The 23,727-nt window shown below is 34.9% G+C and overlaps 6 protein-coding genes and 1 long non-coding RNA gene across 9 annotated transcripts; 2 read left to right on the top strand and 5 right to left on the bottom strand.

Annotated features, from left to right (window-relative positions):
- The first annotated feature begins 9 nt into the window (after window positions 1–9).
- AT1G30880 (uncharacterized protein) lies at window positions 10–1,160 on the top strand. 2 transcript variants are annotated; one of them, NM_001332931.1, is made up of 2 exons: window positions 10–340; window positions 465–1,089. In NM_001332931.1, exons 1-2 carry the CDS (start codon window positions 106–108, stop codon window positions 488–490), a joined length of 261 nt encoding a protein of 86 aa, NP_001320667.1. In that variant the 5' UTR covers window positions 10–105; the 3' UTR covers window positions 491–1,089. The 2 variants fall into 2 exon arrangements, with proteins under 2 accessions (NP_001320667.1, NP_564366.1); NM_102825.4 differs by having other exon boundaries at window positions 14–340; window positions 656–1,160.
- On the bottom strand, window positions 1,079–2,684 carry AT1G30870 (Peroxidase superfamily protein). Its single transcript, NM_102824.3, has 2 exons — window positions 2,340–2,684; window positions 1,079–2,038 (listed from the first exon to the last, which is right to left on the bottom strand). The coding sequence occupies exons 1-2, from the start codon at window positions 2,625–2,627 to the stop codon at window positions 1,277–1,279; spliced, it is 1,050 nt and encodes a 349-aa protein (NP_174372.1). The 5' UTR covers window positions 2,628–2,684; the 3' UTR covers window positions 1,079–1,276.
- A 1,884-nt stretch (window positions 2,685–4,568) lies between these two features.
- Window positions 4,569–7,666, top strand: AT1G30860 (RING/U-box superfamily protein). Its single transcript, NM_102823.4, has 5 exons — window positions 4,569–5,668; window positions 5,768–5,886; window positions 5,974–6,657; window positions 6,742–7,063; window positions 7,152–7,666. The coding sequence occupies exons 1-5, from the start codon at window positions 4,916–4,918 to the stop codon at window positions 7,464–7,466; spliced, it is 2,193 nt and encodes a 730-aa protein (NP_174371.2). The 5' UTR covers window positions 4,569–4,915; the 3' UTR covers window positions 7,467–7,666.
- A 200-nt stretch (window positions 7,667–7,866) lies between these two features.
- RSH4 (root hair specific 4) lies at window positions 7,867–9,099 on the bottom strand. Its single transcript, NM_102822.3, has one exon. It carries the CDS (start codon window positions 9,044–9,046, stop codon window positions 8,144–8,146), a length of 903 nt encoding a protein of 300 aa, NP_174370.1. The 5' UTR covers window positions 9,047–9,099; the 3' UTR covers window positions 7,867–8,143.
- A 3,278-nt stretch (window positions 9,100–12,377) lies between these two features.
- AT1G06377 lies at window positions 12,378–12,700 on the bottom strand. Its single transcript, NR_139072.1, has one exon. It is a non-coding gene; the product is annotated as an other RNA (long non-coding RNA).
- Window positions 12,701–13,436: 736 nt separating this feature from the next.
- Window positions 13,437–14,516, bottom strand: AT1G30845 (cell growth defect protein). The gene is made up of 4 exons (NM_148494.3): window positions 14,415–14,516; window positions 14,205–14,315; window positions 13,948–14,118; window positions 13,437–13,818 (listed from the first exon to the last, which is right to left on the bottom strand). The coding sequence occupies exons 2-4, from the start codon at window positions 14,304–14,306 to the stop codon at window positions 13,735–13,737; spliced, it is 357 nt and encodes a 118-aa protein (NP_683335.2). The 5' UTR covers window positions 14,307–14,315; window positions 14,415–14,516; the 3' UTR covers window positions 13,437–13,734.
- Window positions 14,517–17,863: 3,347 nt separating this feature from the next.
- PUP4 (purine permease 4) lies at window positions 17,864–19,779 on the bottom strand. Of its 2 annotated transcripts, NM_001198190.1 has the most exons (2): window positions 18,365–19,717; window positions 17,864–17,887 (listed from the first exon to the last, which is right to left on the bottom strand). In NM_001198190.1, exon 1 carries the CDS (start codon window positions 19,579–19,581, stop codon window positions 18,433–18,435), a length of 1,149 nt encoding a protein of 382 aa, NP_001185119.1. In that variant the 5' UTR covers window positions 19,582–19,717; the 3' UTR covers window positions 17,864–17,887; window positions 18,365–18,432. The 2 variants fall into 2 exon arrangements, with proteins under 2 accessions (NP_001185119.1, NP_564365.1); NM_102821.3 differs by lacking the exon at window positions 17,864–17,887 and having other exon boundaries at window positions 18,099–19,779.
- Between the last annotated feature and the right edge of the window lie 3,948 nt (window positions 19,780–23,727).

Here is a 23,727-nt window from a genome sequence, read left to right as displayed (position 1 = left end):
CCTTTGTTCCTCAATTAGGTTTAGACTTTATAAAAGAAGTCCGACGCAGAAATTAAAACCCCTTTTGCCTCAAAACCCTGATTTCAAATCTCCCCAAGCACAACAATGGCGAAATCAATGAGATGCAAGAGGGTGAAGAGATTGAGAGCAATAAGAAGAGAAATAGTGGAGAAGGAATCATTCACTCTAACGAGAGAAGACGCCAAATCCGCCGCTATTGAAGCCGCACTCGCTGCTCCGAAGTTACCAGTTCGTCAAGCCCCAGTTTCTCCGTTTATGGAAGTTGCGACGCCTTCCTCTGAGTCTGCATCTGCCTCCACTACAATCGCCAACGATAGTGGTATGCCTCCTCTAAATTTGCCTCTTTGATTTTGTACGATTTGGTTTTAGATAAGGTAACGCTTGAAGAATCGAATTTAAGCTAAGCTTTAGAATCTGAAATTTAACTGAATCATTCATTTTAGTTGAAATCTTTGAAGGAGCTTGTTAGTTCATTACTCTTGGGAAGGTTGTTACTCTAAGAGAAACGTATCGCTCTAAAAGCTTTGTTTGGTTTCTTTATATTGAATTTTGTGTGCATCTACAAGTATATCTTTGAAAGTTTTGGTATTAAGGGTTTGTTCTGTTTTGGGATACTATTGTTGTTTGCTTGTAGATGAGGAAATGGATGATGAGAAGAAAAACAAGTCGCTAAAACCTATTGGGAAGAAGTTGAAGAAGAAGTTTAAGCTGGGGATGAAGAATCGTCGTAGTAAGGGTGTCCTTCGAGGCAAACGAAACTAAAACTGGTCTTGGCTTTCTTCTACTGGGTTTGTTTTCTACTTGCATAATTTATGTTCTCTCTTAATTTTGGGGTTCTTCAATGTCTTAGAATATAGCATCTTTTGTACTGTGTTTTTTCCATGAGTTTCAGTACTATAGAAACCCTAAAAACGTGATCGCGTCTGAATTGTGTCTCCCATCTTTCATTTTTCTTGCACCAAAAGCTATCATCACAACTTGATTTAGAGTTAACGTTTAGGGTTATTACCATTAACATCATGAACCCTTTGACATAAATTGATCATGTTGGACTGATATTAAGTATTGTCTTGATCAAATAGTGACGGTAAGTGTAGAACTCATGTAAATCGAAGTTGCAACGAAAATAATTCACAGTTTTTGTTCTTGTTCATACAACAAATTACAAAATTGCAATAGAAAAGAGCTCAAAAACCAAACAAGAAATTATTTCAAGAAACAAAAGATCCTTCTCATGAGGGATGATGATTATAATTTAGTAAGCTCTGGAGTTAGATTTGCTGCAAACCTTCCTGATCTCTCCGACACGATCTTCACCAGTGAGAACTCCAACGTTGACCAGCTTAGCCATGGACACAGCAAACTGCTGTCTGAATATCTGAGGTGATTGCTCTGCGAAAGTCTTTACAAGCGGAGCAGTCCTTGGGTCCTTAACAAGCTCCTGATCAGTCGACAAAACTCCCATATGCTTCTGAAGATTAATGTAGTACTGATTATCGAACACTGCTGGAGTTACAGGGTCGAGATCGACGGTCTCAGAGGCCCAGCGACACCTGCGTTGCAAGTAATCAGCGTATTTTGCGTCAATCGAAGGATCTGAACCACTGGTTGCGTTGTAGTTGTAAAGCCTCGACTGGATGGTGCCACAGGACGCTTTTCCGATGGTGTGGGCCCCGGAAAGGACAACTAGGTCGAGGACGTTGAGACCGTATGACTGAAACGTTTCGAGAAGGGCGGTAACATCACGACGGCCTGAAGGGACTTTCTCTACGTCTCTAGCGTAAGAGTGTTTGGAGTCACGACGACCGTAGACGTTGGGCCAGTAAGGACCACCAAGTTGGACGGTGGCGGCACGGCTGGCTGATGTTAGGATGTCGGCGCAGGATACTTTGCCGGGGCATGATTTCTCCATCTCGGACTTGATATCGTCAATTAGCTCGAAGCCTCTTAGTGTTTTGCTAGCCGGAGATCTTCTCTCTGTCCCTTCGTAGTCTAGAAGAACAGACGCATCACATCCCTGAAAGTTGTGTTAATTCATGTACAAAAATGTCAAGTTGTTATCTTTTAAAATGCATAACTATATTAGATATGCGCAAAACACTCAGATGCGTTTATACACAGAATAAAGTGCGCAAGTCCGTCTTCAATATTAAGAAACTTATATCTATATACTATCAATGTTCCAAGTATGGTCTAGATAGACGGAAGAACAATTCTAATCTCTAATAGAGTAATAGTGAAACCCATTTTTAGAACAATGTAAATCATATATGAATCAAAACATTGGCTATATATAATTGAACGATTAATTGCAATACCGTGACGCCACAATCGTGGAAGATAAGGCGGAGGAGGGCGGGACCAAGGGAAGAGTCACTCTTAGTCCATTCCCTCACTTTCGTAACAACGATTTTCTCAAAATCTGGACAAATCCTATCATAATAATTCAACGATAATAGGTTGTCCAAAGGGAACAATGACTTTGTATCATCATCGTCATCGCCTCCGTATCCTCCCGCTCCAGGTAAGTCTTTTCGGCCAGCCGATACCGGCCAAGCCACGAGAACTCCGAGTATGACAACGACTGAGACCACGGCCAACTTCATTATTTTGCTTTCTTGATATCTCTCTCAATTTGATTGGCTTTGATGAATTTGTTTGATGAGAGGTGTGTTGTGTAGTAATTTATATATACAATTGGGTTTGGAAACTAATGTGATGCTTTTACGTGGGAGGCACAACTTTAAGATTTGAATATTCGAGTGACTTGCCTGCATGTCGTATATAATGTTTATGATATATAATTTTTTTTTGATCAAATGATATATATTAATAGTATAATTTTAAAAAACCTTTTTACAAGAGAAAAAATGATATAATGATCTTTACATTACTGAAATCAGGGTTTTGACTTATTTGGATTAGATTAATTGTAAAATTTATTTGTCAACAACTTCCATTGATTTAATTTTGTTTGTTTTTTGGTCGGTTATGTGAGACTATTATTATTTTATTTTGTTGTCTACAATTAACATACGTATATATACACTGGATGATGACATCAAAGTATGTTTTCGAGTAATCCGTAAAGCAAAATGTGATATATCGAAATTAACAAATTTTTTGCACAATCATTAATAATGAATTTGCTCAGATCCTCTAACAAAAATAGCGATATTACCTCTGCACATTTTTTAGCACGGAAAAATAGGTCCATTAGAGACATGTTGACAAAAAAAAAAAAACAATTCACCATAGGCTACGTTTATTGAAAATTGATGCATCTCAACAAGTTTTCAAACGTTCAAATTTTGAGTTTTTTTGAACTATACAACAAATTCTCACTAGTCAAAACCTTAAACTTTTTCATATATTTTTCTAGTTTTTATAATTTATATTTCTTACAAATAATTGTAGAAAACTCAATTTTTGGGTCATGAAAATCGCCAACAGTGTGAAAAGAGGCCAACCAAAAGCAGTTGATTCTCTAGAACTCATTGTTAATAACTGAAATATATGTATGTAAACTAATATTTGCTAGAATTATAAAGGAGAAAAGAGTACAATCGAAGTCGGAACCAACGCCGGCCGGTCGGAAAAATCACAGAAGAAAAATCGTATCAATCGCTTTTTCAATCGTCCATCTTCTTTATCTACCGGATAATACTTCCTAATACTTAAACTTTAAGAAAAAAGATTGTCAGCTAGCTATACGAAGTGTGGAAGAATACATTATCACATATGCCGCAACTAATATAAACGATACCCAGTTACCTGAAATATATATACGAAATATATGTCGTATGTGCCAATATCATAGACACTAAGTCTCGATTAATCGGTCGTTTTACTCTATCGTTGACTAATCGTTAACTCATCGGGATCCGAAAATGATCGGTTGTGAACCTTATTATTGGTTTCAATTATCGTTATTTTGTATAGAGACTATTTTTTCTTAAATCGTTTTATAAGAGTCACAAATCACAACTCGTCCTAAGTTCTCTCTCTATTCGACTAACCCAAGCACGACATTGACCACTATGCCTGGGCCTATTGACCACACTACAATAAAATCGCACACTACATGAAACTTGGGTTGAACATCTAATTTTCTCTAATTAAATTATTTTTACTTTGCTTAAAAGTTTTTGTTCCTGTCAGTTATACAATTTAAAATTGTTTGTTATCTTTAGTTCTTCAATTTGATTTATGATGTGGCATAAAATCCAGAAAGTGCATGGTTCCCACTCGACAACGGCTAAATTCCTCAACGGCTCCTTTTTGACTCTAGCATATTTAGGAGCCTTAATTATTAAATAATTTAATCACCCTTTAATTAGTATAACAATCCAATGTTAATTTTTTCATGCATTACACAATTAAATGCTTTTACCAGTATAATGACATGTGTTATACAATATCTTTCAAATTCAATTTTGTCCAAAATTATAAGTAGCTTTTTTATTTTTCTATAACAATTTATCACTTTTGGCCACATAAGGCTTTTCTTTCTCTGTATTCTTACACCTCATTCTTTATTGCCTTGTTTTACAGACACGTTCCCCAGTTTAAGGGACAAAACAGAGCCATTTTAGGACTCTTAACATTTATAAGTCCTCTTACTAAATAGATAAGCACAAATACTGTTTGGTTCTGTTTTGCTTCTTCATCATCATCGTATCTCCACCGTTTGTTTGTTGTTGTTCTGTTTCTTTAACAGGAAAAAAAAACAGAGAGAAAAATCTGTCTCTTCACTAACACAAATCCATTTTCTCTTCTTCTTGTAGAGAGACAGAGAAAACAGAGTTGTCCTCTAACTTCTTTCGATCGATTCAAAAACTCTAATGATTATTTGATTTTATGTTCGTTTGTTCGATTCTTAGATCGTAAAAAAATGGTGTCTTCTCCTCAGAGATTCGGTTTAATCTTAAGAGATCGTAACCAAAACGCTGGCGTTTTTCAAAAGAATCTGAAATCTCCGGTGAAAGAGGTTTTGAAATCTCATGTCTCCGATGAGAATTTAGTTGATTCTTGGATCGAAACTCACAATAACAAGAACAATCGTGTTCTTGAATCTCCGTTAGAATCGAAGAGAAACGACAATCTTGTGGCTTCTTCTTTGGTTCAGATATGGGAGGCGAGGCTAAACCGATCCAACGGTGGAAACTCGCCGAGTAGCAGTCAATCTACGGCGAGTAGTAGTAGTCGGAGCGATTCAGGAGTTAGTGTTCAAGATTCCGGTCTTTCAGAATCTTCATCAATCGATGGAGATTCTGAAATTGCTGATCGAACGGTGGAGATTGAATCTAGGTCACATGGTTTGGTTTCTGATTCCGGAGAAAGTAAATGGGGACGAGTCGCTGACCTAATTCGGAGGCTTAGCAACGAAGACAAGAAACGAACCGCTGGAGATAATGGCAGCGGCGGTGGCGGTGGACTCGAGATTATCAGAACGCCGAGGCCTTATTGCACTTCGTCGTCATCGGAGAAAAGTAATTTTCCGGTGGTTAGTTTCTCTCCGAAGATACGAGGACGACAAGCGTTTACCGATTTTCTTATGCAAATGGAACGTGATCGCCACCGTGAATTGGATTCGCTTTTTGAACGCAACGCAGTTTCTAGGTTTACTCAACGTGGTCGTCTCCAGGTAAATTATATTTTCACTATTTTGATAAAAATAACTAACATATTTGTGACTTTATTCATAATCCACTAAATGGTTTTTCTAATTACATTATTTAACCAGTCAATGCTAAGGTTAAGGAACCTCAATCGCTGTCTTGTGATTCAAGATAGAAACCGGTCTAACGCAAAAACAACCGGATTAAACCGAATTGAATCAGGCTCTGCTGTTCTGCATTTAAGGTTTTTTCAGATTCTCTGTTTTATGTTTTGAGTTTAGTTCTTAGGGTTTACTTTCTTCAGATTTTCAATCTTTGATTGGCAACGCAGGGAGAAATTTCATGCGAACGTAGTAAACTCTGCGGCTGCAACAGATAAGAGGAAGAATCATCAACGATCCACTGAGATGAACAACAAATCCGTAGAAGAAACAGAAGGAACTACTACCACAAGCACGAGGTTAAAGGATGGTGGTGTTACTCTCGAAGCTTTTTTCGCAGAGCGGTTGAGACCCCGTAACCGCAAGATAGAGGAAGCAACGTTATGTAAGGAAGAAGAATCTGTAAGTGGAACAGTTGATTCACAAAAGAATTGCCTTCAGCTGCAAGAAACAAGAGAAGTAGAAGAAACTTGCAACGATGGCAAGTCTGAAAAGAAAGAAGAAGAAAATACTAGCCCGAGTGAATATTTATCTCGAGAATCGCGGTTGAGACAGAATCAAGACGAGAACAATGTGGGAAAGTATATGCAAGAAACTCGAGAAACAGAAGGTCTAGTTCATGAGAGTAATGAGATGGACCAGTGCCTTGATCAACAAGAAACATCCTATTTGAATAGATGGGGAGAACAAGAAGAGTATGCAGATGAGCAGTCTTATTATGGAGAATATAACGACGACTGGCTTAGTGAAATAGCTAGGCCTCGGAGTTACTGGGAGGAATTGAGGAAGTCACGGTACCTGGAAGTAATGAACACTAGGTCTGAGAAAGATGACATATGCAGACTCCTTGAGCGGTAAGTAACCATCAAAATTGACAAGCTCATGTTTCTTAATGGTTAATAACTGACTAAGAAAATGAATTTCCCTGCTTAATACAGAAGAACGGTGACAGATTTCCTCGACAGCGGGTTGCGAGAGAAGATCGATAATCTCATGATGTCCCGTGTACAGACACACTCGGATAAGCACTCCAAAAAATGGGAATTGCAACAAGAAGAAGAGGAGGAAGTAAATTTTGAAATTGATGAAGAAATCAAAGAAGAGCCATTAAGAGGAGGTGAAGAGCAAGATGATAGAGATGACTTGAGCCAATCGTCGTCTTCACATATATCTGCATCGTCTCCTGCAGGATCATGGAGTTCTCAAGACACTGATGTTACTTCCACTCCTGCCTTGGTTGTTCAGAATCCTCAGTCACCTGTGAGTGTTTATCGATTTCTTGTTATACTATAGAAACTCGCAACCGCACTAGTGGTAAACTCATTGAGCCGCATATAAACGTTTTCAGGAAATGGAGCTGATAAGCGGTATGAGATCACAGATCCAACAGCTTCAGCAAGAAATGTCAGTACTACGAGATTCTGTCAAAACGTGTTTAGATGCTAACGCGAGCTTGCAACACAAGGCTCACCAAGAAAACCCAATGAAACGAAAATGCTGCGTCTGCGACGAAACACAGGTCGAGGCGGTTTTGTACAGGTGTGGACATATGTGCATGTGCCTAAAATGTGCCAACGAACTACATTGGAGTGGAGGGAAATGTCCGATTTGCAGAGCTCAGATTGTTGACGTTGTTCGTGTCATCTACGATACAAGAAACTGAAATCAACCGTTTTGAAAACGCTGAAGAATTCACTAACCCATTAAACCCTCTTTTCCTTATCGAGTTTGCGTTATTTGGCGTTTTGGGTCTGAATATCGTATTATGCTCTCTTTATACAGTTTTTAGGTTATGTTACCAACACTTTGTCCAGTTTTATGAAGTTTTTGATCTCCTAAACCAACCAAAAAAATTAACGGAAAATAGCCTAAAAATAAACCTTAAAACCTGAAAAGGCAAGTCACAAACAGAGCTTGGAAACATACATGAATTTTTGCAATTACTCTAGTAACCATCATTTCATTGATTTTGATACCTCATTGAGTACACTCTAAAAATTGTAGATTAAAGTCTGAAAACAGATCTTCGATGCAAAAGTGAAGCACATAGATTATAAAATACTCTCATAATCATCTACTCTTGGTCAAATTTATTTCATAAAGATTCAACAAAGCCAAACAAACCCTCAAAAATTGGAGATAGAGCTTCTAAGCAAACACTAAAAATTATACTTTTTGAGTTGTTTTAGAATCATAAACCCTTTATCGATTTTGATTTCTCAAAGACTCAACACTCTCTTTCTCTCCATAATATTTACACATCATCCGTAGATACATTACACTCATTTCATACATACATATTATAAATAAAACTCTGTGTTCTGTTTTTGTTTTCCTTATTCAAGCGTTTTGTGCGGTCAAGAAGGTGTTGAAGTCATCTCTAGCCTTACGCAAACGTGGAGTGATACAAGTTCGAGGCGAAGTAGGGCACGAAACTGAAGCCGATGAAGACGAAGTCGAGAACCTAACACGACGTTGCGGTGAAGACTCAGCTGATCTCCGGTGATCACGAGTACTCCTCGTCTTTAAAACGCTTCTCAGAGCCAAAGTCTCTGTTTCTCTATCGAATAAGAAACCAGAGGTCACCGGTTCTTGCACATCTCTTCCTCCATTTCCACCGCGGCTGTTGCACTTCGTCATCTCAACCGGAAAATCGAAAAACAACCGACCGTTATCTTGAATAAGAGCTGTCGTCGATGCCCAAGAACCGCATTCGAATTTCTCTAGCGAGGCGCGTACAGAAACAGTTGATCCCGTGAAGGAAGAAGCTCTGATCATCTTCTTCTCCATAGAATTTTGGCGTTTCGAAGAAGATCTAATCAGCTTGTTCTTTCCGAAGCCAGGTAGAGACAAGCAGAAGGCGTTACATTTGAAATCTTCTTCCTTGTAGAGGATTTTCTCTGCGAAACGCGATTTGCTCATAAATATGACTGATTCTTGGTGGCTAAGCTTCTTCCGGACTCTCATCGGCTCCGGAAGCATAGGAAGCGGAACGGTGGAGTCTCTAGGAGGAGGCAACGCCGGCGGCAACACAATTCTGAAGCTATCATCTCTTGCCGACGAACGGGAGAAAAGAGGAGTGATTGATTTCTCGTTCTGCAGAATTGCCTTCTTAACCAAGAAATTTATATTAGGGTTAGGGTTAGTATTTTCTCCTGGAAAAACTCTGAAACCTTGCCACTCATTATCGTTAGATTTCCGGGCTAAACCATCGTCAAACGCAAGCATTGCCGGAGGAGGCATAACTAGATTTGTCAACGAAAAAAAAAAGATCAGATTTTGAAAATGGGTTTATAATTTTACGGGTAAAAAATATGGAGAGGATAGAGATATAAGTAGTAGGAATATAAAAGAAAATGGTAAGCACGTTCATGGCAAAAGTAGTGACTTACATGTCGGTTCTATCTTTGTCCTAAGATTTTGACATGTGGTTACTATCATGATTAATGTGTGTCTATAGATCGAAAATATATTCAAATAAAATGAGAATTCAAGGAAAAAATATAAGGTTTGATTTTTCAATTTTAGGATGTTAGATGGGGACCGATGAAATGGTTTGCACGTAGTTTGTGACCTTATCATTCTGACTTTTGAGTTTAGTAAGCGTTTGTGTGTGTGTATGTGTTCCTCTGCCTTTTCTATAGGTAAGTCAACACTTTTGTGACATGTGGAATTAGTTCTACTTACGAAAAGGATTCGAAATTACTTGCCAAGAAACATTCGAAATAGTACAAAGTCACATGTGAACATGGTACATCGAACTTGATTCTCATTTTATCTGAAAAATCAAACACTTCATAAACCTACAAAAGGTTTAAGAAAGTATTGCGCATTTTCCTTCTCCTTAGACAAAACAATAAGTATTAAACCTTCTGTGCTTTTTTGGCGTTCTAGAATCCCGGAAACTGTGTTAACCAATAAGAGAATGCAATTGTGCAAATGTTGACAAGCGGTTCTTTGAAACGTTCCACAAACGTCCAAATCAACAAATGTTTAACAAAAATTCCATGTTCACAGTAGAAAAACTAACATGGAACTAAATAATACAAACAATAATTTAGTTATATTTGGCGTTGAGAGTTTCAGGAGACAACACACTTTAACCAGAAATAAGATTACCACACACATATTTACAAAAACAAAAACAAAAAAAAAGGAAGAAGAGAGCAGAGAGGAAAATGTCCTCCTTTGCTGCTCTTACCCTCGTGGATCCAAGATATGGTAAGTAAAACATATAAATATAGTAGTGGATCTCTTTCCCTTCCTCGCTTGGAGTCCAAGAGATGTCCAAATACCCCAGACCCTGGACATTGAGGCTTAACAGTATCCTTAATTACATAATACAACAGATATGGCACAAGTTTTTGTCTTGCGATCAACAAACTATAGAACATTTTACTAACAAAAAATTAAATATGCTTAAAGAAAAAAAGAAAAAACAAACAAACTATAGAACAGCAGAAATATAAATAATGATTTTATGGTAGAGGCTTGGAGTAGCTAGGTATGATGGGATCATAGAGACCGCAAGTATATGGCCTGGACCAAATTTTGTTGGATTCTTAAATAAGATTTAGTAGATATTTTAGCTTTTACTCCACACTGAAGTACTTATTTGGAATTTTCCCCTCTTCAACATAAGTTACATAAAACAAAAATCGACATTTTTTGCAGAAAATTATAGCCCATGAAAACAAACTAGACAAAGACAAACACATAATAAAAAAAATAAAACAACTTAACCTCGCCCGTGAACCATAAAATCGGTTAGGATTTATATTTAAATTGTCTGGTTTAATCGGTTGAGTTAATAGAAACCCTAAAATATGCCTATAAAAGAAGGAATTAGGGCTTTGGTTAGCCACTTAAAGAGAAGAAAAAGGACAGAATCGTTAGAGTTTGGTAGGAAACAGTTTTAACATATCAAATCGTTTTCAAAGGTAACGAAATTTAGTATAGTTATTTCCACGTCTTTCATCGTCATTCTCCATTTTACAAAAGTGAATTTGGATTTAAACTCGTTGAGTTATTTGCAGTTTCGTAAAACACGTTTTTTCAGACGCGAGTTAGGACCAGCGGGAATTGTAACTGAGATCGTGGTCTTGTCTGGTTTCTGATTGGCACTAGATTTTGTGGAAAGCTTTTTGACGTCTAAGGCTAGCTTTTCACCGGAGGGATTTGATAGTTAACAGTCGGTTTTTATTTTAGAGTTTCATCTTCGAGACTGTTTGTTTTTGATTTTTATGTCCAGTTTACTTCAAGATTGTTTTTGGTTGTGTGACTTGTTGTAGGATGTTTCTGGACTGTTCAGACGCAAGGAGAGTCTATGCTGGTTATAATTGTTGTTAGAATCAGCTTGTTAAGATGAGTGTGTGACCATGGGCTTATCTGAGCGATTGGTTTGTATGACTTGTTTTGTGTGATGATATGTAGGTGTGGTGAATGTGTTTTTGGGTGAACTGTTAAATGACTGGTTTGTTATTTTTGTTATGTTCACCCAAAAACACATTCACCACATCTATATATCATTACATAAAACTAGTCATACAAACCAATCGCTTAGATAAGCTTATGTTCACGCACTCACCTTAACAAGCTGATTCTAACAACAATTATAACCAGGAGAAACTCTCCTTGCGTCTGAAACAGTCCAGAAACATCCTACAACAAGTCACACAACCAAAAACAATCTTGAAGCAAACTGGACATAAAAATCAAAGACAAACAGTCTCAAAGACAAAACCCTAAAATAAAAACTAACCGTTAACTATCCGGTGAAACGCTAGCCTTAGACGTCATCAAGCCTTCCACAAAATCTCGTGCCGATCGGAAACCAGACAAGACCACGATCTCAGTTATAATCCCCGCTAGTTTTAACTTGCATCTGAGAAAACGTGTCTTACAAAACTGTGAATAACTCAACGAGTTTAAATCAAAATCCACTTCTGTAAAATGGAGAATGACGATGAAAGACTTGGGAATAACTTTACCAAATTTCATTACCTTCGAAAATGATTTGATATGTCGAAACTGTTTCCTCCCAAACTCTAACGATTTTGGTCTTTTTCCTTCTCTCTCTTATTCTTCTTTACAAAACAAAAAGTGGCTAACCAAAGCTCTAATTTCGAGTTTCCTTCTTTTATAGACACACTCTAGGGTTTCCATTAATCTAACCAATTAAACCGAACGATTTAAACATAAATCCTAACCGATTTTCTGGTTCACGGGCGTTACACTTATGTACATCATTCAACTGGCGAAGAAAATGGTAGCAATCAACGTTCCAAATTTAATTGATCCCCATATATATATATATAGTCCTTTACTTTCATATTTATTAACATGTCGGGTTGCTTGGAATCCACGTATTTATCATGAAATCTAAATTTAGCTAAATATAAATAAATTATTAACGGTTTACTTTACGTTGATTAGTTTTCTTCTGAGTAGATACTTTTTATTTGATTGATATAAGTGCATAAACTTATAAATTACGCAAGAAGAAGAAGCATCATGATAAAGTTTATGCATCAAGTAAAGAGGACAATACATTAACTAGATGTAAGATGAACACACAAACACTCCGACACATGAACAGATCCAAAAGATTTGATGAACCGCATATCCACTATTGGGAAAGCCAGCGGCAACAGAAAAAGGACGGTTGTGCATGAACGATTTGTTGTAGAGATACTACGGCGAATTCGGGGGTTGGCAAATGATGCATTTCGTGTTGAAGTCTCTACTCTCTAGCGTGGGGACTAGAAGCATTTCACACGATGGTGATGATATTTGCCGACCAAGAACCCAAGTGGAAGTATGTCGGGTCGAGTAATTCAGTTTAATCATCAATTTGTGATATGGATCCGGATTCATGGTAATGGACAAAAGGCAAATCCTCAATTTAAAGTTCAAATGATAGAATCCTATATGTATCAACTCTCGGACTAGTAGCTAAATAGTATTGAATTCTTTATTCTGAATTCATATTTTCATGTGAACCATGTGTTTTGATTACCCTCATAAACTAAGTAACTAGTAGTATAGTATAATATCTTGCATGACTTTGTTGTATAGCCTGAAAATGGTATTGAATAATAAATTCCGGAACAAATTAATCACATGATAAATTTCAGTTATAAGTTTATTAGATGGTAAATAGCGCTTCATATGAATCAATGTTTTGATCTTTTTTTATTGACAAGCTAGTTTAATTTTGTGTGGAGCATGAAAATAGTAAGGATAATGAATTCCACCACAAATGCATATGATATAGATTTTAACTAAGTGATGGCAAATAGTTTCACGTGAACCAATAATTTCTCTTTTTTTGTTGGAGTATAAGAATGAAAGGTTCCAATCGCATGATGGTAAGGCATAATAGATGAATTGTTCTTCTTCCGTAGATTGATGCAACATTTACTACGATATACAAACCTACCTCGAATGATGGTGTGGGATTGGTCTTAAAACGAAAGTAGTGGGTAACTCCACCAGCTTTGGCTTAGGTATTTACGATCTATCACCAGAACAGCCTCTGTATTCAAAGCTCCCAAAGGTGCACTGGATCTTATTTTCTTACTAGTTTCATCCAAATTCTAGCTAGTGTTACTATTCATTTCCTTTTGTTTGCTTCGTTTTTTACTTTCTCTCGACTATTTATGACGAACTATAGAAACAGTTCTTCTATAAACATACACAGTTCACTTAGTCGGTTTTTACACGCTGCTAAAATAGTTTGTCAAAAACTGAGAAATGTCAAGATAATTAGAGACTCTAGCTGCAAGAGAATTGAACCAAATTGGCATACTTAAAACATAATGTTTCCCTTAACCTCTAAAACTCAAAACTCAGAACAACTTAACATCTCTAATTCCTTTCAACCAAAAGCAGCCTTCTCCAAAACAGAAGCTATCATATTCGATTCTCCATTAATCCGAGCTTACCTTCTTATCGACACTCGACTTACTGAGGATAAGAACTCCGGTAGTAATCGATAAAGCTCCCGCAAACCACTGCCAAGATGTTTTAAAAATGTATTAGCCAAAACTCATTCAACTCACAAAGCCAAATATCACATTTCATCAAAACAATCGTCAATGTCTAAAGACTTTGATCATCACTTTTCAAGAAACAGAACTTACACGAAACGATAACGATTCTTGAAAAAGAAAGAGACCAGCTAAACCAGAAGATAGAAAATTAGCAGCAAAGTTTGTGACAGTAGCTTGTAGAGAGGACAAAGCTCTTAAACTGTTTACATAACATGCCCACATAACCACATTGCAGATTACAACTAATCCATACTTAATCACCTGTCAAAGATTAAAACTTTTTAAGTAACTGATCAAACTAAAAAAACACTAGTGATTGATTAGAAAGAAGAAACAACACATCTTACAAGAGATGTGAAGAACTTAGCAGAGATTGCTGCAAGAGCTGCATTGAGTCCAGCTGCAACTGCCGAGATATAGCCTCTTTGCTTCAAATGTGCATCAGCCATGGATTTAACCTTCACGATCCATAGCATCTTTTAATTAGTTTCAATCAAATTGGCTTTGAATAGGGTGTAAAAAAAATTGAAGTGGTGGGTTCTAATCAAATTGCATACCTTAGATCGCCGCAATTTCCTTTTTCGTTTCTGTAGTTTAACGATTTTGAGAGCTATCAAATCTGAAAATTGAAGAAGAAGAAGAAACAGAGAAGAGAAATTGAAATCTGAAGAACAGTCGAGGAAAAAAAGAAACACGAATTTATTTATGGGCTTATGGCCCATTAAAAGAATTTAAAGCCCATTGATTTTATCATACAGAAAGATTTTAGTCTTGCTTGTTTACTTTTTAGTATAGAACGTAATGAATTTGGATTAGGTGTTGACTATAGTAATAAAGCAGTTATCTTCTGATGCCAAAAAACTAGACGTAAACTATGACACTATGTACACCTCCATGACATAATTTATCCTAACAAGCTAAATTTATCAAATGATATTTGGATAAATTAAGACTTGGAATATTTATGGGGCCTTATTAATATATCAACAATTCGATCAGCTAGTTTCAGTATGCTCTCATGGAATTTTACTTCAAAGGAATTATAACTCATGTCTAGTTTTCTCAATCTTATATAGCTGATGACAATAGTATAATAAATATTAGACAATATATGTGGGGTGCGGGTTGGGGGGGATTAGTGAAGAGTTTAGTTGGTGAAAAGTGAAAACCTTTATACGTCTTCCACATAATCATTTCATCATTAGAAGCATATATTTGTGGGTTTAGTTGTTTATGTTATTATTCTAAATTTATAATGATTAATCTCATGTGTATCTCTAGTAGTCGTGATGAACATTACGAATGTCCACTTTTGATTACATTTTTTAAGTTGAAATTTTTTATGTAAGGAAGAAAGAAGGCGGCACACTTTGCTTTAGAGGTCGAAGATAGTTTGCTACGGTCCTACGGATACATGTATCTTTATACGTCGATTATCTAAGTACAATTATATCTTTTATTTTAGTTTAGCTATTTGCTTAATGGACTCTTATAGGGCTAATTTGTTTAGACACAATTATAACACCTTAATTGTATTTTTATATTCTAATGGGATTATGGATAACCGAAGTCGTCTTTTGCGTGCCCTTCTTTTATGGATGATAATTGTTTGGCTAATCACTCTAAACAAAAACGAAATAAAGGATTATTGATCTATAGTCTACTCTGTAACACTTTGTTACATTTCTACCGAAACTGTTCCGATCAGTCCATAAAATTTATCCTTAAAAAAAAAATGATTTTGATATACAAAGAATTCCGTAAAATTAATGAACAATCTAAAAGAAATTTTGTCACTTTGCAAGTATTAATTACATTTTTTGTTTCCTCTTTTAATAGTTTCATCATACACCTATACTACTTTTTCTGTTTTGTTAAGATGATTCCAAGATTCTACGGTTTTGTAATTTTATCAATCAAAAACTTGAATTATTCAATGAAAAACATGATTTCTAAAAGATTATATGATTGATAAACTACATATCAAGGAATGCGAAATCTATATATTATGCTACTCTAGATATTAGTATATATCCCAAACCCCAAACCTTGGAAACGTAATTAATATTTTAAAAGCAACAGACCATAGCATTTATCTCTGTGTCTAGTGTAGGTTCTTAGGCACAGTCTTAGGTACCAACTCTGTCAGAGTTTTGATGTATATTGGTATGATAATAGACGTGTGAACCTCCCTATTACAGCTCAAATCTGTCATCTATAATCTTTGGAATTTAATCTCTTTCTAATCTCCAAACCTATAACGAAGCAAGGCCCCTTTCATATACATATATATCAACATGCATTTTTTTAATTTTAGTCTATATATATATTTGACCAATCTCTATCATTTTTAGGGTTGCTTAATGGCGTTATTCATTAGTCATTCATTACATTCGCACTTTCGTTAATCATGCCCTCAGTTTTTTATTCACCCCAAAAGTCCATTCACTGTATTCTCATCTCTTTTTGAAAATATTCCATCGATCAAAAGAGATCTATATTACAAAACCTTATAAAAATCTAGATAATTAATTTAATCAGCTTTAAGATTGACAAATATTAGATCGACGAGTATTCATGCTTTATGCGTACCTATACGAAGAACTGCTTACTTATTATTTACAATTGAATACAAGTATATACATGCAATCTATCAATATTGTTTCATAGCATATGAATTCTGCTTCCTCGTTTTTTCTAATTTCTTTAGTACATATAGAGATATTGTAGATTCACTTATAATACACTTTGATGGTTCTTATGGACTGAATTAACCAATCTTTAAACGATTTTATCATTTTCATTTATGAGGAACTATGAGATTTATAAATTAAGGAAATTAATTACTGATATGTTAACATTGTAGCGTGGTGTTTAAAACACGTCATGGAAACATACATTACCCTACACTGGATCACAATTTCGATATAATTTGTGGTTGAATCAAAAGCAACAAAAATTTTGGATTTTGTGGGCTCTGAAATTTTTACTAGAGTTTAAAATATAAGTGAAGAGCCAGAAGCCATAAGAAAAAAGGATAATAAGAAAAACCATCTTTTTCATTTTAAAGTGCTCAAAGAAAAATACAAAAACTAAAGGAGCATTAAGGAGACAATGTTCGTAAATAACACCGAGTTAATGCCAAGCTGCATCATCACCATTAAGCGTGTCTCTTCTTTATTTCCTCACTCATTTTATTAACACTCTAATTAACTATCATGATCATCATTAATATTTGTCTAATTGGAATCTTAGAGATCGTGAGCACTTTCATTTTCTTTGTTTGGTATGTTGTTTCCCATAAACGACAACTTTTTTCCTTTTTTGTTCTTTTATATGTTATTGGCTGTAAGTGTAACAGGTATATATATTGTTATATGTTTTGTATAATAGTATATCATTTGTAAAATTCATCATACTTCAGTATAATCGTAAATTTCTTAAAGAGAGGAGATCATTCTGTCTTGGAGAATGTCATGAAGTAATTTGGAATAAGATTCTACCAGAGTGCAACTCAACTCGACGGCGCCAAGGACATGTACCAGGCTACCAGCGCCCGTCAAATTTTATATTATGATAAAAAGTCAAACACTAATAAAACACAATCTATTAAATCCTTATAAATGAAATAAATACATGCTCTCTCAAAAACTTTCATTACCAAGAACAAAAAATTGAAAAAATTATCTCCTAGAGCTTTGGCATTGCCACCAACACTAACAATGTAGTCATGTGTTGTAAAACAGAGGATTAGTTTTGTTGTTCTCTGAACTGTAAGTATAATCGAGAGTTGGATTTGAAGCAAGCTATAGGAAATTAACATGGTCAAAACATTAAACAGGTGGTATACATTTGTAAACCACATTCTGGATATTCTTAGATCAAATAATATCACATCTTTTTGTAAAAAGTGTTTCCAACAAAAAAAAAAATTCACATTTTTGTATAGGTGAAAGTTAATATTTTTTTTGTTCACTAAATAACTACACTGGACCTATTCCTTTGGGCCTACTTTTTTTTTTTTTTTGGCCTATTCTTATCAACAATAAAAATAAAAATAAAAAAACCGAAACCACTCCAAGAGTCACACCGGATAAAAAAATAAATTGTCACAGTTACTCTTATTTTCAGCATCCGATACAATCAACACTACTTATCGTCGCCTTATTCTCAATATATCGTCGGTGTTGTTGTTTGTCATCACAGGGTGTATAATTTTCGTATCAATGTCACTGGAGACTGGGAAAATAACAGACCATATATCTAATAAAACCAATCAAAAGCCCATAGATAACAGAAAAATACATACTTATCAACCGACATTGGAAAATCCACACTTAAAAAGTGTACAACATCATTAGTTGTGGCCATGATAAGAGGATAATTCATAAAAATAACCAGAAAAGGAAAAACAAAACAACCTAAAAAAACAAGAAAAACAAAAGCAAATGCATTACTAAAAAAACATAAGGTGAGAAAAAGAAAGAACACAAAAAGATACTACTACTTTTTTTTTTTTTGTTGGCTTCCTTCCTAATAATAATCATAACGGCCGTCTCAATCACACAGATATCTTCAAGCCCTATCATCCGCCGCCGCCACGTCATCTTTAACATTTCCCATTTCCACCTCCATCTCTCCGCTGTCTTCCGTCGTCTTTACGCCGGAATATTCTCCCTTCTCCTTCTCCTCCTTCTTCATCTTCATATACATCCCGTATGTGTAAGATGAGAATCCCCAAATACATAGCACCGTCGACACAATCTTCACTCCACCAAACACGTCACCGTAAGCCACCACACCTCCTATCACATTCATCGCGAGCAACGCCGTCATGCAGATACCTCCGGTGATACCTGACGTCAAGTAAACCATCCCTGACGTGGCTGCGAAAGAGAGCTGCCACGTCACCACATTTGCTAGTATCGCAAACGTCCAATAAAATGTTGGTCCTTTGGTGAAAACATGGTTCGCTTCCTTAACCATTTCCTTAAACCCGCCTTCGCAAGCCATACCGATTGTCGCGAAAACCGTCGCTGCGAATTCCATCACCAGTTGCACCTCCATGACCATCGCGTAACAATAAACGGTACGGTATAGCTTCTCCGTCACGGGGAGGTAAAGAGCGAAGAGTAAACCGGCTCCGATCGTGGATACATACCCGATGAAATACTTGGTTTTGGTTAAACCGGACGGTTTATCTTTACTCGAATCAAGAGCCAACAAAACAGAGCTTAACGTCAACAGGACAACGCAGTTGAGGTTTGAGAAAGTGATCTTCTGTTTCACTATGATCCTAGACAAAATGAGAGTGAAGACGAGTTGTGTCGAGAGGAGAAGCGATGACGTGGACACCGGAAGGTACGAGGTTCCCCATGAGAAGAGGAAGTTGTTGAAACCGAGAACAAGCCCGATCAACACGGAGAAGATGAGATGGCGGAGCGTGAAGCGCGTGAAAGGACGGCGAGTGGTGGTTTTGAGAACGTAGTGAGGGAAGTAGATTAGGATGAGGAGGAGAGGGAAGCCAGCAGATTGAACCCACGTGGAGACCCACCGGCTCGAGCCACCGTAGACGAAATAGTACTTCGCGAGAAGGCTCGAAGCGATAGAGCCGAAGAAGAGAAAAAAGTAAGTCACGATGAGGAGAGTGAGAGATCTCTTAACCGGTGGTTTAACCATGTTCTCTTCTTGTTGAGGATCTGCGTTAACTCGACCATCACTCATTTTTGTCTCTTTATGTTTTGATTTATAATCTTTTGTTTATTTCTTGTAACTGTGATTTTGCATGAAGAGAGAAAGGAGGAAGAAGAAGAAGTGTCGAAAAAGCGTTGATGGTTCAGTCTCCAACAACACAATACACACTGATCACTCATGTATATATTGTGGATTTTATCGAAATCAAAGATACTAACACATTTATTATTATATTGATAGTCAAATAAATTCATTTTCAATTAATGTGATGCACTACATTCAGTCGTTACTAACAAAATTTCTAAAAAATACAAATATTTAGTTGGGTATCCAGCATCTCATTTCATATGAATATTCTTCTAGAGAGGGAATCTTCTATACAATGATAAAAAAATTTCCCTCAATAACAATGTTTTCATTAAGAAATATGAATTTATTATCTAAAATCTGTTGATATCTCTTTACCACAAAATAAAAGCAATTAATGTTATAAGCCTTTGTATTGACAAAAGAAGAAAACAAAATTGGTAATTTTGCTCAAAATCTTATCATCATGAGTTTATATAGAAGAAACTTTCCCTTTTATATATTTAATAGATAAACAATGTTTATCCATCAAAAATATTTCTATAACAATAAAATTTTCCATAGTTTTTAACCAACACTAGTAATATTTAGTATATATTTATTCAATAATATAACTTATATGATCATTTACTTTAACCAATAAAATTAAAACACATATAATTTATAACCTATTTGATAGATGTCAAAAAAAAAATCTTTGACTAAATATTTTAGAAACTAACTATAACCTATTTGACACATGTAATTTATCAACTAATTAATTCTCATAGGTTTTGGGCCAAGAACTTAATTAAATTAATAAACATTTATTTACACATACATAGTTCTAACCAGACGAACAAAAAAAATAGCGTTCACTAACTTAAAACTAATAATCATATGAAATTAAAGATCACAAGCTCGAACCAAACCATCTAATCTAAATTTAAATTTCAGTACAATTCATTTTTTTGGGTTACAAAATATTTTTCACCATAAACTTAATGGTTTTGATAATTTTGAATTACTTCACTATTGGAAAATACATACTCTATTCTTCAAAAGTATTTTCAAAAGAAGGAAAGAGATTTACTAAATACAAAACACATTTTTCCAGTTGACCACTAAAAAAAAAAATTTAATGTGTGTAAGAAAAAAAAAAAAAATGTGTGTAACGTTAAGTCTCCACGCATAAACACACACACACATTAATGTAAATATATAGTGAATGACATAAATATTTTAATAAATTTATTTTAACCGTTACCTCTTGATTAATAATTAATAAGATTTTATTTACTACTCTATAGTGGTGTGTATTTCATGTAACTATGTTTGTAGACAGGAAGTCTAATGCTTCGACTGGTGTTTTGAACAATATAATAATACTTTTTCAGCTAAGTTGAATTTTACTTTGGGTTTGTATTAATTTTCACCTATCAAGAAAAATGAGAGGATACAAAAATTTTAGTTATAAACATAGAAAAGAAGAGTAACCAAAGGATAATATTTCTCTTGTCTTTTTCTTCTATTTCCATTGTATAATCTAATTGGTCACATTTAATTGTATCCATTTATAACAAACAATCTTATCAAAATATTTTCGCGTAGACCCCTAGTTTCAGAAATAGAGTGCAGAGATTTTGTGGCAGCGATGAATGATCTAGGAAAACTAGATGTAGACTGTTTAGTGTGTAAATACAAAAATAAAGAGAAAACTCCTTAATATAAAATGAAATAAGATGTAATAAAAGGTTCAAATCTTACGAAATAGTAAGCTGTTTAAGAGAATAAAAATAAATTAGATTTACCATATAGCTCGCCTTTTTTAGTGTTATACGTATAAAAATAGTGTTTTGAAACTGAAAAATATTTCTCAGTTTCTTAGGGATTTTTGTTATGATAGTTCATATTTTTGAGAATTTTCATGAAATAGTTGTTCTATTATTTCGAGCATAAACATGAATCTTTGGTAACAACAAGTCAACTAAATAATCTTCATGATTTCTAAAACAGACATGATAAACCTACATAACTATAAAAGCAATAACAGGAAGCTAAATAATCGGAGGTCAAAGTTGTTAAAGAGATTTTACTGTTATGATCATGTCACCTATTGATTCTTTTGTATATATTCTTTAACTATTGGATAATTACAAATCTATTTAAAATCTATAAGTTAGTTTTATTTTTTTTTATCATATATAAGTACTGTAGATATGGATATTGAAAGAAGCAAGCTGACAAATGTAATTGGTGAAAAAATGTGGGAGAGTACAAAAGGGTTTTGGAAATAGAGTTTTGATTTTCAAAAAAAAAAAAAACTTAATAACAGAAGCCCAGAACATTTTGCATTGAATGTTTTCAAATTCAATTTGAGTTTCTCTCTCTCACTTTTTCACATTAATTTCAATGTTTTTATTTAGTTTTTGTTAAATTTTTTTCATTTAAAATTAGTTAAATTTCTTATCAAATAACAATAATTTTGTTTTTTCATTTCATTAATATTGATTTGAAAAGCTTACAAACAAAGGAAAAAATAACCATGAACTACAAGATGTACCTATATTTGATGAGGAAAATTTTTAAATAATGAAGAAACTATCATAAAATTGTTTTTATTTTTTCCAGTTAAATCATCAAAGTGAATTTTTGCACAAAAAACTTTAAAGATGTGTGAGGACACAAATTAACAATAATTCGAAGTGATCACCCCACATTCTTTGGAATTGATTAGTTTTCACCTCTAATTACTTTCGCCAAACTTATATTTCAGTTAAAAATAAATCAAGAAAGTTCGTTCAATAACCCGTTAAACAATCTAAAATCACCCAAATTCCAATCGTTAAAACAAGACACATAATAATTACAACATAAACACTGATAAACGACTAACAATAAGGAGCGCATCTCCAGCCAGAAGATCTATCTTTGTATAAAATTATTTTCTTACAGAGGAAAAGAAACAAAACTCATAAAAGAATACAAGATATTACAAATGGCAAGAAAAATAGGAATTCGAAACGCGAATGATGACAAAAGCGAATCCCAGAAAACATATCAAGATAAACGGCTTAAACTTCGTGAGAGGCGGAAAGAACAAATTCGATTAATAGCTCAAGATCTAGTTTAAACAAAATTGGAGACAGTTGGAGGCCAGCCTCATTGTTGATCACACAGATCTCGTGTCTTCTGCTCCCAAATACCTAAATCATAACTAGCTCTAGAGTTTCATCCTCGTCAGTTTCGATTTCATGATCTTCATGCATCCACCAAATTCGACCATCCCTGACATATACTAAATTCAAAGGTAAAAAAATAGGAGCGCTAGTGAAGCTTTCAAATTCGTGTAGTATCGCACACCGATTACCAAAATAATATAACAAAAGACGATGAAGAGACATTATGCGAAAAATGTCCAGTGATGATTGGAATCAACGTAGTAGTTATAATATATTCTTCTCATCTTGTGCATTTAGAGCTCAACTATTGCTTCACTTTCTGACTAATCATCAATGTAAATTTGCGCACGTTAGACTTTGAAGACGAGCGACAACACAATAGACGATAACTCGAAAAGAACACCTTACATTCTCCGAAATTATTGAGCCTTCTCTTCTGATTACCTCTACCAAAGTCATCCCATTTGATATACTTTCGAAGAAGTTCGCCTAGTGACCCTTCAGACAAACTAAAATCGCATGTATTTTTATTACCAAAGCAAACAAGATTATACATATGTGAAGGAAAATAATAATTCTAAATGCATAAGACAGAACGAATACCAAAAACAATTTGAAAGAAATGGCTAAAAGTACATAACAGACAAAAAGAGTAACTCCGATTGATGGTTCGCGGTTTACCTCAAACAAAATTTTAGACGATTGGAGAAGAGTTTTACTGTTGATGCACATGATTTACTTTCACATATTGAGATCTTACGCACTAAAGCATATGAAAAAAAAAGGTGAAAGAAACTTTTACACAAAAACATTGGGGTTGCAACCTTAGATAATCAAATAGTGTTTACGAACTAAATTCTAACAAAGTTTTTGCTTTCTCGTTTCCAAACACTTTCGTTTCTGAATACCCGCTTCTGATTCTTTGCAG

The sequence above is a fragment of the Arabidopsis thaliana genome, assembly GCF_000001735.4.
Source record: "Arabidopsis thaliana chromosome 1 sequence".
In the NCBI taxonomy this organism is placed as follows: domain Eukaryota; kingdom Viridiplantae; phylum Streptophyta; class Magnoliopsida; order Brassicales; family Brassicaceae; genus Arabidopsis; species Arabidopsis thaliana.
The sequence above is the reverse complement of the archived record's forward strand: the minus strand, read 5'-3'. Positions and strand labels throughout refer to the sequence as shown.